General features: G+C 33.8%; 2 protein-coding genes across 2 annotated transcripts; one reads left to right on the top strand and one right to left on the bottom strand.

The window, feature by feature from the left end:
• Positions 1 to 1,130: 1,130 nt before the first annotated feature.
• On the top strand, positions 1,131 to 6,205 carry LOC25502369 (embryonic abundant protein VF30.1). Its single transcript, XM_013589751.3, has 3 exons — positions 1,131 to 1,236; positions 1,782 to 1,887; positions 4,622 to 6,205. Exons 1-3 carry the CDS (start codon positions 1,198 to 1,200, stop codon positions 5,872 to 5,874), a joined length of 1,398 nt encoding a protein of 465 aa, XP_013445205.2. The 5' UTR covers positions 1,131 to 1,197; the 3' UTR covers positions 5,875 to 6,205.
• An 8,919-nt stretch (positions 6,206 to 15,124) lies between these two features.
• On the bottom strand, positions 15,125 to 17,562 carry LOC25502366 (unknown seed protein USP). Its single transcript, XM_039828502.1, has 3 exons — positions 17,468 to 17,562; positions 16,934 to 17,039; positions 15,125 to 16,110 (listed from the first exon to the last, which is right to left on the bottom strand). The coding sequence occupies exons 1-3, from the start codon at positions 17,504 to 17,506 to the stop codon at positions 15,314 to 15,316; spliced, it is 942 nt and encodes a 313-aa protein (XP_039684436.1). The 5' UTR covers positions 17,507 to 17,562; the 3' UTR covers positions 15,125 to 15,313.
• Positions 17,563 to 17,850: the final 288 nt, after the last annotated feature.

The raw sequence follows: 17,850 nt of genomic DNA, 5'->3' as shown, positions 1-17,850 counted from the left end.
AAAGCGATCGATCAAACAATTTGATGTTCAATATCAATCTCCATGAAAATTAAAGAGTGAATCAAAATATTTTTCATACATACTCAATTGGATATAAGTAAGTGAATTTCTTCTTCTATTTGCTAGTTTCAATTTTTTTCCTTCAACTGCAATGATGCACTGTACGATTACGGTTTTAATTTACATTGGCAAGGTTAACTTAAATTCAGTTTAAGTAGGTTCATGTAAACTTAGTAGGTTCATGTAAACTTAGTTTACATGAACTTACTTAAACTGGGTTTAAATGAACCTACTTAAATTGAGTTAACATGAACCTACTTAAACTGAGTTTACATGAACCTACTTAAACTGATTTTACAAAATCGCAGAATTGTGAATCGCAGAACAAGGAAAACACAAAATCAGAATTGAGAACCCATAACAAGAAAAACACAATCGATTGAAGAACAACACTTGCTAACCTGATTTGCTTCGAATTTTCTTTGAAATCATGAATGGACGTGAGAAAGTATGGTTTTGAAAATCTTCGCAGAACACAATCGATCGATTGGAGAATTATGGTTTTGGAAGAAGGGTTTTGGGGTGTAACCAAAAAAGAAGGAATAGGCTTTTTGAAAATCAAATTTTATGAAAGGGTAATCTTGTTATTTTGGGGTGCAACCATGATTAACTAGGGTGCAAGTAGAAAAACTCTTTTATTTTTAAGGGAAAAAATGGAGCGGTTATAAAGATGAACATGAGTAGTTTTTTAATTAAAAAAATAATTAATTTAAATTAATAGGGTTAAAGTTGGAAGAAAATATAAAAAGCTACCAGCTATAAGCTAAAAAGCTACTTGAAATAGCTTTTCAAAAAACGCTATAAGATCATGAAAAAAGTTTGTTACCAAACACGCTACGTTTTCATCTAACGAACTTATAAGTTAATCCAACAACCTATAAACTAGCTTTTTTGTGTTACCAAACAGCTAGCGTCTCCAAACGTAAGCTATGCCATATCTTTCCTATTTGTAGAAAAAAATGCTTCCTTGCATTAAATACATAGAAGACTTTGTGCTTTGGCTGGACATCCCACTATACAGTGGGTCCTACAATGTGCACTACGTGGAGGTCATCAAATTCAATAAATATAGCCCCATATTGTAACTATTCTTCACCTGCCTCGTATCCATATAGTAAGCTCTGAGCTTCGTCAACAATGGAGTTCACACGTCTCTTTGTTTTCGTTCTATTTTGTGTAAGCAATATGATTGGGTTGTTTCAACTTATTTAATAAAAATTTTGTGATTTTGTAATATTTCATCCATTTTTCGTCTATCTTCCTAATTAAGCAAAAATTATAAATGTGTGAAGATAATCGAAATTTTTTTGTGATTTTGTAATTTTTCATCCATTTTTGTGATTTTTGAAGGAATGTTTTGAAGTTTATAAAGTGCTAAATATTACTTTTTCAATAATATTTTGATCTTTCTTAATTAAATAGTTTAATTAAGCAAACGGCTATCATATAATTGTTTTTATGTAATAAAATTTATAATCAAATCCTTTTGTTTGTATATATTTATGGAAATAATCTGAACCAATTTATAGACATATTATAAGTTGTTTTTATAAACTTTCCCAAAAAAATTCCATTAGTCCTTATGTCAAATACATTAAATAATTCCGTTTGTAATTTAATAATTAAAAAAACTTTGTGTGTTTTTTTTTTAACAAGAACTTTATGTTTTGTTGATTTAATCATTGTTCTAATAACATTGACACAATAATACTACTTGACAGTTGACCCTGTTAGGAATCAATGAAGCACAATCTGGGAAAGAGTATTGGAAATCAATTTGGCCAAACACTCCTATGCCTCAGGCTGTCTTAGATTTATTGCAGCCTGGTTAGTAAATACTTATTTATTACTCTCTCTTTCTCATAAGTGTTATTTAAAATTATGTGTGTTTCTTAAGAAATTACGAGGGTACAAATTCCCCTATAAAATTATGTGGAATAAAGTTTGTTTATTAAAATATCTATATTTATGATTGTAACATTTCATTAGATATCAAATCAATAATACATGAAGGTACATCAATAAAGATAAACAATTAAGACATGTGAACTACCTAGAGATGTGGCTATTCATGGTAAAGTATGAGCCGAGCCGTTTTTAACATTTTATCGGTCTTAGACAAAGTATGAGAAAATGGCCATTCACATAATAACGTCATAAAGGTAGAGTGAAATTTCAATTGCACCATTTTCTTAATAATATCATTATAGCACCTGAGAACAATAATTGGAATACATGAGAACAAATCAACAAACTAAAAGCACCCAAAAACATCAATAATAGCACCTGAGAACGATACATAACCAAGATCAACAATTCAAACAATCCGAAGTCACCAAATAAAAAATATCGTATAGTACGTAGAAAAAAACATTTTGGCTTTTTAGTTACGTTTTTGGCTTTCCAATTGATAAGAAAAATGTAACAAAGTTTTTTTCTTTTGTTTTTTAAAGGAAAAGGCTAGAATGGGCATTATGGGCCAAGATACGGATTTGAATTTGGGCCAATTTGTACGATTTAATATAGAGCATTACTTTTCCGACCCTATCCCTTACTAGCGTGCCATGTAAGCTTTTCAAAAATGCCCTTGTGCAATGTGGATTTTATAATCCGAATTCAGTTTTTCCTTTGTTATAGGGTGAAAAATTTGAGTTTTTCACAAATTCAGATTTTTTCGGATTATATAATCCGAAAACTTCAAAAAATTGGGCGCGCTATTTGATTTTTTCGGTTTATATAATCTGAACACCCCTTAAACACCATTTTTCATTGGAAAACCAGTTCGGATTATATAATCTGAATTGTATCAGCACAAATTCTAAATATGTTTGTAACATGGATTGTCATTTTACGGACAATATTAATCTTCCTAACTCTCATCCTTCTGTTTTGGATCATTGTTACCTGTTCTTAGTCAAAAACCGGGTTTTCGGACTACTTGATTGGATTTCTCCGAAACTTCCCCAGGAAATTAGAAAAAAATCAAGGATCATTACTCCCGTAGAAGATACTTCTTACGGGCAACACCCCTCAAAATCCAAAATTTCATCGTTTAGACCCATCTTTCAGTTTTTTTATTTTTTTTCGTATTCTCGGAAAAATCCGGAAATTTTTTTATCAGTTTTATTTGATTTTTAGAATTTTTTGGTGGTATTTTTATATTTTTATGATTTTATTTGACAGGTTTTTAGCATTTTTTTACTTAGTTTTTTTGTTGTTTTTAAACGCAAAACTCAAAATTGCAGAAATGTGAGAGAGTCTGATGGCTGATTATACATATGAATTGTTCGAATTATAAAATCCGAAATAGAGAAACATGAATTCGGATTTTAAAATCCGAATTGCACGATGTCATTTTTGGAAATTTTACAGAGCACGTTAGTCATGCATAGGGTGGGAAAAGTAATACTCTTTAATATATACACCACAACTATAAAATAAACTTTTCTACATACAACCCCGTTATATAAAAAAAAATTGGGTCGCCTACGGTCCTGGCCTCTCGGCCGTTGCACTTCCGACCTATGCACAAGTCCGGCCTTAAGTATGAGCTATCTCGTTCACCTACGTTCGAATAAATTAGACACGAGAGTTTTAAAAACAAAAATCACAATAATGTAAACAAGCCCCCATAATGGCCCTTAACTCCGTAATATCAATGCTAGATCTCTTAAAATAGTTAGCAGCTTTCTTCGAGCCAACCTCAAAATCCACGTTCGCTAATTGTAGTTAATATATTCATATAATAGCATGATAAAGTTCCAACGCCTCCCCTATATACTGGTGTTGTCACGGATACACATACCAATACCCACTCTATTTCGGGAGGCTGAGAACTCATCTACACTTATACCTCTCAGCTTGCGAACACTGCCATCTTTGTGGCGTTGTTGTCGTGCTATGCTGGTCACATTGGTTGTTGACAGCTGAATTGATGACGTTGAGGAGACCAACAACATGGCTACTATGTTTATTGTCGGTCAACCTCCAATAATCAAGAATGATCATAGTCCTTTTTTTCCGTCAAGTAGTCTAGTAGCAATAACTCACACATTTTAAATGTGGAGAAGTGAGGTAGCCGGGGTTCCATATTTTCCGCCGCATAATCCATATTTACTCATGCCCGTTTATAATTGATTGGAAAAAAAAAAAAAAACTTTATAACTAGCGGCAGAAATTGAATATAAAGTGATATGATTTTTGAGTGATATGAAACTTTTGTCCATATACACTCACAATCTTTGAGTGATATGAAATTTGAGTGACTAGGTCCGTATATACTGACATGAATACAAATTATTTTACCTCCTAAATTTATTTTTTATTTCACAAGCAATTTTTTTTTAATATAATGATATCAAGTGTACATAATTAACAAAATTCCCTAAAAAAGAATAATATTCTACAGTAGTTTTGTCAAAATTACTAATAACTGAGGTATTTAAATGCTCTGGGATTCATAATGCTAATAATTGGGAAAGGGTGGTTCTTTGACATGTGATCATTTTCCATTGTGTATTTTATCAATAGAGTATTGAACTTTTAGAATTTCATTTTGCAGAGAGCAGAACCAATCTACCCATTAGAGGTGAAGAAAATAAGCAGTATTGGACTGTCTTTTTCGATCACGACTTATATCCTGGAAACAAAATTAGTTTGGGTATCCGCAAGAATTATGATGCAAAACCTAAACATTTAGGAGCTCCCACATGGAGTAAAAAAGAAAGTCAACCTTATGAAGCTCACACTAGGGGTGAAAAAAGAAGTGAAGATATAAGCCAACCTTTTGGAGCATGGAAGTCGAGTGAAAAAACAAATGAGGAAATAAGCCAACCATTTGGAGCTTGGAAGTCGAGTGAAAAAACAAATGAGGAAATAAGCCAACCATTTGGAGCATGGAAGTCGAGTGAAAAAACAAACGAGGAAATAAGCCAACCATTTGGAGCATGGAAGTCGAGTGAAAAAACAAATGAAGAAATAAGCCAACCATTTGGAGCATGGAAGTCGAGTGAAAAAACAAACGAGGAAATAAGCCAACCATTTGGAGCATGGAAGTCGAGTGAAAAAACAAATGAAGAAATAAGCCAACCATTTGGAGCATGGAAGTCGAGTGAAAAAACAAATGAGGAAATAAGTCAACCATTTGGAGCATGGAAGTCGAGTGTAAAACCAAAATTAAGCCAACCATTTGGAGCTTGGAAGTCGAGTGAAAAAACAAGAACTCGCACGCAGGGTGAAAAAACAAGTGAAGAAATAAGTAAACCTTACAGAGCTTCCACAGAGGGTGAAAAAATAAGTCTACCATTTGAAACTCGCACGTGGGGTGTAAAAGAGAGAAAAAGTTATGTCGACTATTGTGGACACCCATCAGCTATAGGAGAAGATAAGTATTGTGCACTATCCCTAAAATCAATGATGAATTTTGCCATATCAAAGCTTGGAACAAATATTAAGGTAATTACAAGCTCCTTTGCCCAAAACCAAGATCAATATAGGGTGGACGAAGTGAAGAAAATTGGAGACAACGCGGTGTTGTGTCATCGAATGAATTTCAAAAATATTATATTTTCTTGTCACCAAGTTAATGCAACAACAGTTTACATGGTGCCATTGGTGGCTTCTGATGGAACTAAAGCTAAGGCAGTGACTATTTGTCACCATGATACAAGAGGTATGAATCCTGATCATCTCTATAAGGTTCTCAAAGTCAAGCCAGGAACTGTCCCTATTTGCCATTTTATTGGCAACAAGGCCATTGCTTGGGTACCTAATAATGTTGTGGATGAGTCTGTTGACCATCCTTGTGTCATCTAGATTTTATCTAGTTGTATATGCACATTATTTCTCCTTTATATTACATCACGTTCAAACCATACATAAAAGATAAGGGTTTTCACCTTCATAGAGCTTTAATGTATGGGCTCATCATCAAGTGTGATATAGGGGAAAATATAACGTGCAAATATCAAACCTTATATATAAAGTATAATTCATGTATTTGAAATAAATATAGTGCTAAACTATAATTAGAACTATTGGTGTGTCTTTGTGCACTTTGGTATCCCATGTCCAATGTAATGTATGTTTGACTAGATAATGAATAAAAATGTATGTGTATTTGATGTAATATTTGTTTTTTCTTGTATGGATTCATCATCATGCTAGCATGGGAAACTTCTATCTTTGTTTGGGTTGTAACTACAAATGGATGATGAGAAACTCACCATATCACTTTGGTTAAAACTTAAAGGAAAATCAATCCTTCCAATTCATAAGAATAACATTTTTTAATATATGTGAAATGGTTAAAACGACTTAGTCCCTCCGTTTCAAAATATAAGCAAATTTGACTTTCTATGTTCATTCAATTAATGATGTATGTGTGGCACATACATCATTAATTGAATGAACCTATAAAGTCAAATTTGCTTATATTTTGAAACGGAGGGAATATAATTTAAAACAGAGTGATTAGTATGATTTCCTCGAGCCTCATTAGACGCCATATATTCTGGTAGCTGTTGGATGCTTCACGTCTTCTCTCTCACTAACTTTGATTTACTCAGGGCTGACCCAACAAGTTTAGAGATCTAGGCTCTGTTTGGTAAAAATAGCGGATAGCTGATAAGCTAGCTGATAGCTTTTAGCTGATAAGCTAGCTGATAGCTTTTAGCTGATAAACTAACTGAAGTGTTTGGTAAAAATAGCGGTTCAACTAGCTGATAAATGTAAAATGACATAAAGAGTATTCTTAATTCATAATAAAAATTATATCATTAATTTAAGTATTTGTAATTTTGTAAACTAATTTTTCTTTAAAAAAATACTTTAAATTTATTAATTTAATATATCCTATGTATTATAAATTAAATTAAATTTTATTCACTAAAATTTTATCTTATATTTATTATCATTTAAGTGTTTCCACTTTATAAAAAAAATAACATTTACCTTAAAAACAAAAAAAAGGTAGCACCAATAGAGTAATACTAATAACAGAGAATAAAAAAAAATAACACTTACCTCAAAAAAAAAAAAAGTAACACTAATAGAATAATAGTATTTTGTTTCGTAAAAAAAAAATGAAGGTATATATTTTTCAAAAAAAAAAAAAAAAGGTCAGCTGATATATATACAAAAATTGGAATAAAGGGATAGTAGTCTTTATTACGTAGCTTATTATAAAAATTATAATAGATAAAAATACAATTTAAATGAAATAATAAGGGTAAAATTGGAAGAAAAAGTGAGAAGCTATAAGTTATAAGCTCAAACGCTACTTGGAATAGCTTCTGAAAAATAGCTTATAAGCTCGTGAAATAAGCTATAAGCTCATGGTGAAAAAGTGTTACCAAACAGAGCTTTTTTTTTCAAACGAGCTTATAAGCTATAAGCTAAAAGCTAAAAGCTCTTTTTTGGGGTTAACCAAACAGAGCCCTAAAACAATATTTATTTTGAGGTCTTATACAATAAAAAAAAAAAAAAAAATTACATAAGTTTTATGAAAATAAATAAAAACATTCCAAATTTGTTGAAGTCAAGAGTTGAACCTTGGGCAAAGAAAATATGAGACCTTCAATTGTACCAACTCAACTTGGGTAATATTCTTTCAAAAATTCGTATTATATGTTTATAACTCATAAAGGTGAATCTTATATGCCGCAAAAGAAAAGAATTTCTGGAAAATGAATAGCAAGATGAATGAATACGAATAAATTTACAAGATGTAAAAGTAACTTCAATAGAGGCTTCAGTGTATATGCCATATAATCCACGCTGAATATTAGTTGTACCAATCATTGCCTTGGTACAATTCTGCAGAATTCCACAAGTTTGAGATGTGAAATTCACAAAATGTTATCGGTAATAACTAACTTAGGAATAGAGATTAAATTTACATGAAAATAAGGTATATAAAGAACATTATGCAAGATTAGTGAAGGTTAAATAGTGACAATGCTGACAATTGAAGCCTAGATTTGTGAACGACCGGGTAAGCAAATCTTGGAAAAATTGGCATAGAGAAATTAAAGAAACACAAGAACATAACGTGGAAAACAATTATATAGTCTTCGTCTACCTCTTCCTTTGCAATTTTAAGCAATGTAGACTTTCAACATGTATATTTGAAATCAACAACAATACCGAACTATATCTCACAATACTCTAAGACGAGTATAAGAGAAAGGAAAAGGTCAGATGCGAGCTTAAAGTGGTTCTTGATGGTGCATCTTTTAATGAAGATCTAGAGCCTTTATATAGTCTTAGTCTAGCTCTTTCGTTATAATTCTAAGCAATGTGTGATTTATTCAACGTGTACATTCTCAATCAACACCAACAATGGAGAACTGGTTTTCTTTGTTAAGTCTCACATCGCCTATGAATGAGTCGTCTATGAATGGATATAGTTGTTGAAGGATTAGCTTTTGATTGTTGAAGTAAACCAAGATTGCTTTGATAGTGTTCTTGACTTGAGTAATTCTTGCTTTGATTTGTAGATGATGATTGTGAATTTGAATCAGCGTGCATTGAAGAATCTGAAACTGCAACATTTGCTAGAAATTTATTCTTCCCATTACCCTTGTAAGTAGGGGAAAACCATCTTCGGAAAGCAAATTTCAATGGTGTGCACACTCTATCGTTTATTGGGTAATTCGTGTGTGTCCACACTCTAATGTATTGTTATTTTGAGATTCATCTACAATCTGATCATAATATGTGGTTCCAACTAATCCACTCTAACTTAGGTTTATAAGTTTGGAATTCAGTAGCCACTACTTCTAGCATTATTTTTTAGCATCAGGTACTATCATGCTTCAGTTTCAATTCCTATGATTTTTCCAGGTATTATCATTCAAACTTCAAAACATTCAAATGCCTCAAAACATAATTTATCGCCACCATTCAACAACTATGATTTTGATTGCTGTGCAATTTTAAAGAACATATAAAGTGATGAAAATAAATTGTATTCCATGCAAAGAAATTAAAGCACTGGTCCACTAAATTCTGACATTGTCAACATAGATTTCATGCACATGAGATATCTTTTCCCAATCCTCGCCGGCAACCCTTCGGCATCGTGTGCTTAAAAGAGGACATCCATCAATTTGCAAGACTTGTAAAGCAGTAAGTTGTCCAAATCCACGCGGTAAGTTTAGAAGGTTGAGACAATACCGAATGTGTACACACATCAATGACGACAGATTCCTCACACAATCAGGCAATGTCATAAGAAAAACACAATCTATGATAAACAGATACTGAAGATTGCTTGCATAGAATTCAGGATTGATCGGTAGAGTTGTCAGCTTGCGTAAACCTTTGATAGTTAATGAGTGAAGATTAGAAAGATTTTCGATGCACACATCCAATGATTCCATCTTAGGACAGTTTACAACCTCTAAATTCTCAAGGGCAGTGCAACTTTTCAAGCTACGTGGCAATGAAGTTAATTTAGAGCAGTTGTGGATTCGCAAGTAAAGTGAGGTTTGAATTACTTTGTTCAAAGAAACAAGGCTTCTACAATGTTCAATTGTTAACGACCGTAGCGATGTTAAAGTACCAAGTTGTTTCTCGAAAACATTTGGAGAGGTTATCACCAAATGTCTAAGGGAAACTAAGTGGCTGAATTTTCTTGGGAAGGTACTGATTTTTCTGCATCCTGAGAGCTTCAATGTTTGTAGAAAATGCAGGCCAGCTACAGATGGAATTGGGAAGGAGCTGAAGTTTGCTGTTTCCGTTTAGATTTAGATACCTCAGATGTTTCATGTTACCAATGCTATTAGGAAGACTTGTTATTCCCATGTTGCTCAAATCCAATGCGCGTAAATAAGTCGAACCTAAGAGAAAGACATTCAAATGAGGTCCCAATTTGGAACACAAAAGTGTTTCCAATTTTAATAAGATTAGGATGTTGAACTCTTTCTCCTTTTCCGAACGCCCATTTCTCAAACAACGACCTGCAGTCGTCATCAGCCAAACCACCCAACTGATATAAATTGTTTCCTATTTCATTTTCACCCATGACAGATGCAGTAATTTTGTAGCGCGTAGTAGCTATAATTCTGCTTCCTCTTGCACAATTTCCCAAAAACAATTTCTTCAAATCAAGCCAATCCATACGGTTACAATTCCAAACATCATCTAGAACAAGTAAAAATTTCTTCTCACTCACTTTAAGACATGATGACAAGAAATCTATATCTTGAACAATCTCATCCAAACAATCGACAGCTCTAACAATTTTTTTCTGCCAAACCCTCTCTTTATTCCAATCATCAGACACATACCCAAATCCTCAAATCAAAACCATTCTTGACCCTTTCATCATCAAAAATTAAATTGACAAGTGCTGTCTTCCCCAACCCTCCTATTCCCGCAATAGGAAGAACATCATGATCACTATTACTACCAGTCTACCACCACCTAGTAACCTTTCCATCACATTTTTCTTATCTTCGTCTCTTCCAACAACCTCAGTGCTGCATCTAATATATGAGATTGTACTATTCTCCCTCTGTCTATTACTAGCAGTCTCCTGGTGTTGATCAAGTTCTTGCAAGTGAAGACTACTTATAATATATTAAAATACAAGTGTCTGAACAATGTGAAGATGGTTAGATCAACCCAAAGTCGACGCTGATCAAGATACAAGTTATGCGCATAAATAGCTACCACATACACCTTTTTACCATGAAATCTTCATTGAGGCGAAGTTGGTAATGGACCCTTGGAACGGGTTTGATAGCCTTTATTCTTTTTCGGTTGCTCTTGGACACAACAGTAGTAAACCCCTCCTCATCAACATCATTATAAACAACCAGGGCCTGTTGTATGATCTCCAAATCTTTAGTAATCAAAGGACAGCGGTGCGGAATAACTTTTGCAAAAGGGTGCTGCTGATCGGAATGTTTGGCAGTAGAGTTTCCTGCTGCTGCAAGTACTTCCAAACTACCTTATGCTGCTTATGAAACTCCCTCCTCCTGTTGCTGAGTTTCGACCGTGACGGGAACTAGCACAATGTCAACCTGTAGCACCGATTCTAGTATGGAGGGCCTCTCAACGTCAGTAGTACGAACAATCTCATCAATAACATTTTACAGTGCCAAGTGATAGGAGAGAACACACTTGTCACCATGGTAATTTCTGGTTGCCTCAAGGGTGGCCGCTGCTGGACAAGCTTCAGAATGTGCAATATGCGTGTTAACAGGAGCACTAACCATTGGGGAAACTTGCTGTTTAGGTGGCTTCTCAGTCACCGCAATTGGTGCCGCAATTTCAGAAGTAACTACTGGTTTTTCGAAAGCTAAAGACCCAATGCCGAGGGGTTTTCATGTGCCTGCCACTTCTTGGTTTACAATTTCTGTTGTGTGATTAACTTCTTCCCCTTGTCATCTACCTTCTGAGTGTTATCACCGTCCTTGTTCAAATTTTTGTATGGATGCAACCAACGACAATTCGCGACCTAATGACCAAAAATCTAACAATGCGTGCAAAAGTCAGGGAAGCCACCTCGACAAGGAACGCAAAGCCTTCCCTTTCCACCATGATCTTATAAACAAAATGATGAGAAAATTCTATATCCACCAGCACCCGCGCGTAATGACCAAAAAGTACGTTTTTGAGTTGCGGCGTCAATAATGAGAGGGGTGCCCATTGCACAAGAAATTTCATTAGCATTCTCTCTAACCAGTATTCATGTGGCAAGTCCAGAAGCCGGATCCAAACCTGTGCATGTGTGAGACGCTGAGAGTATTTGTTAAAATCCTTGGACCATCGGGAAAGCCGCAACAGGCCCGACTGCAAATTAATTGTCCCCATTGCGAGTGATGTGCGCACATCATTGTCGGAGGAGAATGAATATTCATAGAAACCACGGCCAAGGGGAATCATATGCCATTGACCCTTAGAGTGTGTTTGGATGGAGAAATGTTTTGAGGGAATGTAATGTTTTGAGGGAATTCAACTACTTTAAGGTGAATTCTATTGTTTGAATTCAACTCAAAGTAGTTGAATTCCCTCAAAACATTACATTCCCTCAAAACATTTCCCCATCCAAACACACTCTTAGTCTTCCATTTCTTCGATAGCTTTGTTGATATTTCTTTGGTGGTGCATGGCTTGTCGCCCTTATTCAAGAACAGCCTTTGGATAAGGCAGTGGTGCACTAGTAACAGTAGCCGTAGGTGAGAGCACTTGCGCAAAGTAACGTTGTTGTTGTGGTGCCTTAAGGTTGTTAGATGTTTCCGCCACGCAAGGCCATGGACAGGAAAACACCATCGCCACTTGAAATCTTGAGCAATTTGATGAACAAGATGCTAAAATAAATGCTTATGGATCAAAAGAAGTTTAGTACTCTTCAAGTATTTACGAATCCCACTACTTGGAAAAATCCTTGGTGGAAGCCAATACGCCATCATATGATTGAGAAATGGACGGCGCTCATGCTAATGGAAGGACCCTAGCAGAACATTTCTTTTTTTGTCTTTGTTCCTATTTTTTTTATTTTTTATTTTTGTCAAGTAGCCTACTGGCTGAATTCACTTTTTAAAGCGAATAAGTGGGATGTCCGGGTTTGAACCCCGACCCCTGCATATAATAATGCATTGTCCCTACCAACTGAGGTTAGCTTATGGGAACTTTTTTTCCGTCGTTTGAGTCTCTGAGATTACCTTCGCCGCCACCATTCTCAGATGGTTCGCTAAAACCTTAGCCAGAATTTTGTACAAGGAACCCACCAAGGAAATAGGCCAAAAATCATTTAATTTATGCGGGCTCTCTACTTTTCGAATAAGATCTATAAAGGTTGAATTGATACCACGAGTCAGTTTGCCATTCCGGTGTAACTCCATAGTAAAGTGCACCTATCTTCCTTCAACACTTGCCAGAACTCTTTAATGAAACCAAAGTTAATACCATCCGGTCCGAGACTCTTAAAATTGTCACAATCCCACACCGCGGCCTTAACTTCATCAAATCTAAAAGGTTTAACCAAGCCTCTCCCATCCACAAGCGATAAAGTCTTGAAAGCCAAATTCCCCACACATGGCCGCTACAACCGATGAGCCTTAAATTGATTACGAAAATGCAAAAAAATGGCATTCCGAATTGGCTGAACACCCTCTACAATATGATCGTCCTCTACAAATGAGGCAATGGAATTACATCTCCGACGACTGGATAATTCTGTGTGGAAATTTTTTAGAGTTTGCATCGCCTTAGCAACTTGGACTGCTGCCAACAAATTATAGTATTAACACGAGACAATGAGTGAATCTCATTAGTGATACCACGTATTTCCTCTATATCAACCGGAGACAACAGATCATCTTCCCCTCTACCATCTAACCAAGATAACCGAGCTTTTAAAGAATCAAGCTTTGATGGAATATTATTAGAATGAGATAAAGGTCATTCCTTTAACGCGGCTTTTATCAATTTAAGCTTCTCCTTAAGAACATAACCGCCTCACCCTTCAACAATAAACACTTTCCACTTATCTGATACAAACTGCTTATATCCAGGCATATCTTGCTATTTCGAGCTTAAATTTAGATCATCACATTTCTCTCTCATCGTGTATTAATTATTTGAATATATATGTTGATCATTAGATCAATAAGAAAATAATTAAATTACTTCAACAAAGTCAATGATGTTACCACAACAGAACTTGCTTGTACGACAAACTATTGAATTTCTAGAGAGAGAAAGAATTGACAAATAGTGAGAATGAGAATATTAAATTTGTTGTGAATTGTGATTCTCATTGATTAATGAAAAGTGTTTCCAACTAGTTTATATACAACTTATTTCATGACTTGCATAGCAAGCAATCAAAATAACAAACTAACTAACTTTGTTAAAAAATAGCTTAACAACTATAACAAACTAAGCATCAATTTATTTTATCTACACACACTAAAAAGTTCTTAATTTAAAACTGAGTGGAGCAAAGTTGCTGAGAGAAGATGTGAAGCTTCCAAAGGCTTAGAGAATTCATAAATGCTTATATATGAAGCTTGGTTAAAGAATACATTTTTCTTTATTCAAAAAACAAAAAAAAAATACATTTTTCTCTTTAACTTGTTAGTGAAATAGGGTGGGTGAGAGAATGTTTTTGAGCATTTATGAAATACATTTCCTATTTGATTAAATAATTGGATAAATCTCACCGATGTCCATGAGTGGATGTAGTCTTTGACTATTGTGTAATATTCTCCTCCCTTATCTCTGCATGCTTTCTATTTTATTCTATAAAGTCATTCTTCTAATCCTACTCCCAGACATTGTGCTCTAAAACTAATTTATGCTTTAAACAAAATCATGCTTTTGTACTAACTTATAATTTATCTTTTAGGATCTTCTAAAGCTTTTGTACATAGATATGGCAACAAAGCCCATATTCGTGGGTATTCACCCCAATCAAATCAAAATTGACATGTTTTCTTTATTTTAATTGGGTTTTGGTATGAATTTGAGTTTTTCTTGATTTTAAAATACGCGTACAGAATGGGTAATCGGGATATAAGTACACACCTCGAACTTATACCCAAACTCATCCCGATTGTAAAAAATCAATTTATTATCCATTTTATATAAATAGAAACTTAAACCCTAAATAATTTCACTCACACAATCAAAGTGTCTCGGTATTTCAAACGACACTTACTTCTCTCAGTTCTCTCTCTTCTCCTTCCACATCTAATGCGCTCAGTCATTCTCTTCTCTATCACCATAGCCATCTATCGTCATCATCTCTTTGCCGGATAATGCATTACAATGAGCTTTGGGAAGGAAAATATTTTTTTATTAAAAAAGTTTATCCATTGCAGGGATGAGAATGTGTTGGGGATACCCATACGCGTCAGGGATGGGGATGGAATTCAATTTCTCATACCCATTGAGTATGGATAGGGTAACAGATAAGTATTTGAAAATGAGGACTGAGGACGGAGAAGGTAAAATTCGTCCTCACCCCATTTGTAGGTACAACCTTAACAAGGATAAAAGTTTCCTATGTTGATTCCATGATATTAACTCCATATATAACAAGAAGATATTACATCAAATACACAAACTTTTTTGTTCATTATCAAGTCGAACATACATTACATTGGACTTAGGCCACCAATGTGTGCCAAACTAATAGTTCTAATTAGTTAAGAACTATATTTATTTCAAATACATGGATTATACTTTATACACAAGGTTTGTTATTTGCACAAAATATTTCCCCCTATATCAAACTTTAAGACGAGTCAGGCACCCAAGCAATAGCCTTGTTGCCAACAAAATGGCAAATAGGGATGGTTCCAGGCTTGACTTTGAGAAGTTCATAAAGAACATCAGGATTCATTCCTCTTGTATCATGGTGACAAATAGTTAGTGCCTTAGCTTTAGTTCCATCAGAAGCCACCAATAGCACCATGTAAACTGTTGTTGCATTAACTTGGTGGCAATAAAATACCATGTCTTTGAAATTCAATCTATGACACATCACTGCTTTGTCTCCAATTTTCTTCACTTCATCCACCTTATATTGATCTTGGTTTTGGGCAAAGGAACTTGAAATCACCTTAATATTAGTTCCAAGCTTTGATATGGCAAAATTCATCATTGATTTAAGGGATAATGCACAATACTTCTCTTCCCCTATAGCAGATGGACGTATACAATAGTTGTCAAAACTTTGTCTTTCTTTTCCACCCCATGTGTGAGCTTCAAAAGGTTGGCTAGGTTTTTCATTCCACCTCCAAGCTCTGAATCCAAAAGGTTGATTTCTTTCTTCACTTGTTTTTTGAAGCCACCATGCGGCAACTCCAAAAGGTTGATTTCTTTCTTCACTTGTTTTTTTAAGCCATGTGAGACTTCCAAAAGGTTGAATTTCATTTTTATCCCATTTTACTGCTCCTAATGGTTGAGACTTATCATTACTCTTGTTGAAGCCCAAACTAATTTTATTTCCAGGATATAAGTCATGTTCAAAAAAGATGGTCCAATATTGCTTATTTTCTTCACCTCTGATGGGTAGATTGCTCGTGCTTTCTGCACCAGGAAATACAAAAAATAATTTCTAATTCATAAGTCATAAAACTTACAATGGGATATGCAAGTTCAAAATCTATGAGAAGGAATCTTTGTCATTATAAATCAATCAATCTATCTTCTCAAAAATTAGTTATAGGATCAATGATAATTTTAAAAAGGTAATGTTAAGTGGTGCGGCCCGGACATTGATTAAGGAAGCCAAAAGAGTAAATATTAAGCGTTTAATGCAAATATTACTATATTTTACTTCATAACTGTTTGGGGGCATCCGTTAGAATGACCCTATTAAAAAATACACTACCTTTCCCCCTTTTAGAAGAACATGAATTGTTAAAGTAATAAATTTGTCTAAAATGTGTGATTATTACTACTAAATTAACTTATGTATATAAATGAATCTAATGTTACTTTTCATATTTCTAAACATACTAATATTTTTTTTTTTTTAAGGAAATACTAATATTATTAATAACAAGTATATTTGAAAAATGCGTAATAAATATATTTATAAATTTTAGATGGTCTTATATTTAAAGACATAGATATTTGTATATGAAATTATAATAATTTTAAGAGACTTGTTAACCAATGCTCTCGGGGCACTAGTTAAGGATTCAAATATAGAAGTAATTTACAAGTTTTATGTAGATAAAGTAACTTTTTAAACTTTCAATGTGTTGAATACTTCACCCAAGATAAAATTTCCTTTTTAAACTTCTTAACAAATGTCCCAAAGACTTTTGTTAACATTTCCCTAACTTTAAAACTTATTTTAAGATGAAGAGAGTAATAAAAAAAAAAAAAACAAGCATTTACTAACCAGGCTGCAACAAATCCGAGAGAGCCTTAGGCATAGGAGTGTTTGGCCAAATGGTTTTCCAATAATCTTCCCCCGATTGTGAAGCATTGATTCCCACCAAAATCAACTTTGAAATATTCATATGTCAATGTAATTAAAACAATGACGAAATCAACAAATAACAAATATCCTATTTGGATTGACTTGAGACAGGAACTTATGAAGAAACCCCCTTGAAAAACGTATAAAAACAATTTATGATAAATTTATAAGTTGGTTTCAACTTGTTTTTATAAACTTGTCATGATAACTTATGAAATATAGTTGTAATGTAGAGTAGTTTATTAAAAAAGAAATTAACACACTTTCTAATAATTTATTTTTAACACACATTCTTTTTTAATATATTATACTTGATAAATACCAAAAAATAAAAGCTATCGAAATAATACCTATGATATTATGTTTAATAAAATGAGTTAAATGCATGAAATTATATTATGTTGAGACATTCAATCATGTACTAGTGATCAAGCGAAGAACAAAATAACTTACACAAAATACAGCGAAAACAGAGAGATAAGTTAACTCCATTGTAGAAGCTCAGAACTTAATATGTGTATGAGGCTGGTGAATAATTTTTACAATGCAGCTACTACTATATATAGTGAATTTGATGACCTCCTCATAATGCACATGTTGTCATTTTGTAACTTCACTTGTGATTCATTGAATGTACTGACCGACTGAGTTAATATTCATTGAATGTATTGACTGACTGAGTTAATAACATCATTTGTTATTCATTGAACTGACTGACTGAGTTAATAACATCACTTGCGATTCATTGAATGTGCTGACCGACTAAGTTAATAACATCACTTACATTTTCTATATATGGATCATTTACCATTATTATCAAAATGAAGTTTTGTTTG

The sequence above is a fragment of the Medicago truncatula genome, chromosome 8 (assembly GCF_003473485.1).
Source record: "Medicago truncatula cultivar Jemalong A17 chromosome 8, MtrunA17r5.0-ANR, whole genome shotgun sequence".
NCBI classification, from domain to species: domain Eukaryota; kingdom Viridiplantae; phylum Streptophyta; class Magnoliopsida; order Fabales; family Fabaceae; genus Medicago; species Medicago truncatula.
Note: the sequence above shows the minus strand (reverse complement) of the source record. Positions and strands in the feature narration are given on the sequence as shown.

Bases quoted from the DNA above. Each gene is read 5' to 3' on its own strand.
- LOC25502369 (XM_013589751.3), top strand. From the start codon at position 1,198: ATGGAGTTCACACGTCTCTTTGTTTTCGTTCTATTTTGT. The intron at 1,237-1,781 runs GTAAGCAATATG...ACTACTTGACAG, and splicing joins TTGTTTTCGTTCTATTTTGT to TTGACCCTGTTAGGAATCAA. The intron at 1,888-4,621 runs GTTAGTAAATAC...TTCATTTTGCAG, and splicing joins CTTAGATTTATTGCAGCCTG to AGAGCAGAACCAATCTACCC.
- LOC25502366 (XM_039828502.1), bottom strand. From the start codon at position 17,506: ATGGAGTTAACTTATCTCTCTGTTTTCGCTGTATTTTGT. The intron at 17,040-17,467 runs GTAAGTTATTTT...AATATTTCAAAG, and splicing joins CTGTTTTCGCTGTATTTTGT to TTGATTTTGGTGGGAATCAA. The intron at 16,111-16,933 runs GTTAGTAAATGC...TTCCTGGTGCAG, and splicing joins CTCGGATTTGTTGCAGCCTG to AAAGCACGAGCAATCTACCC.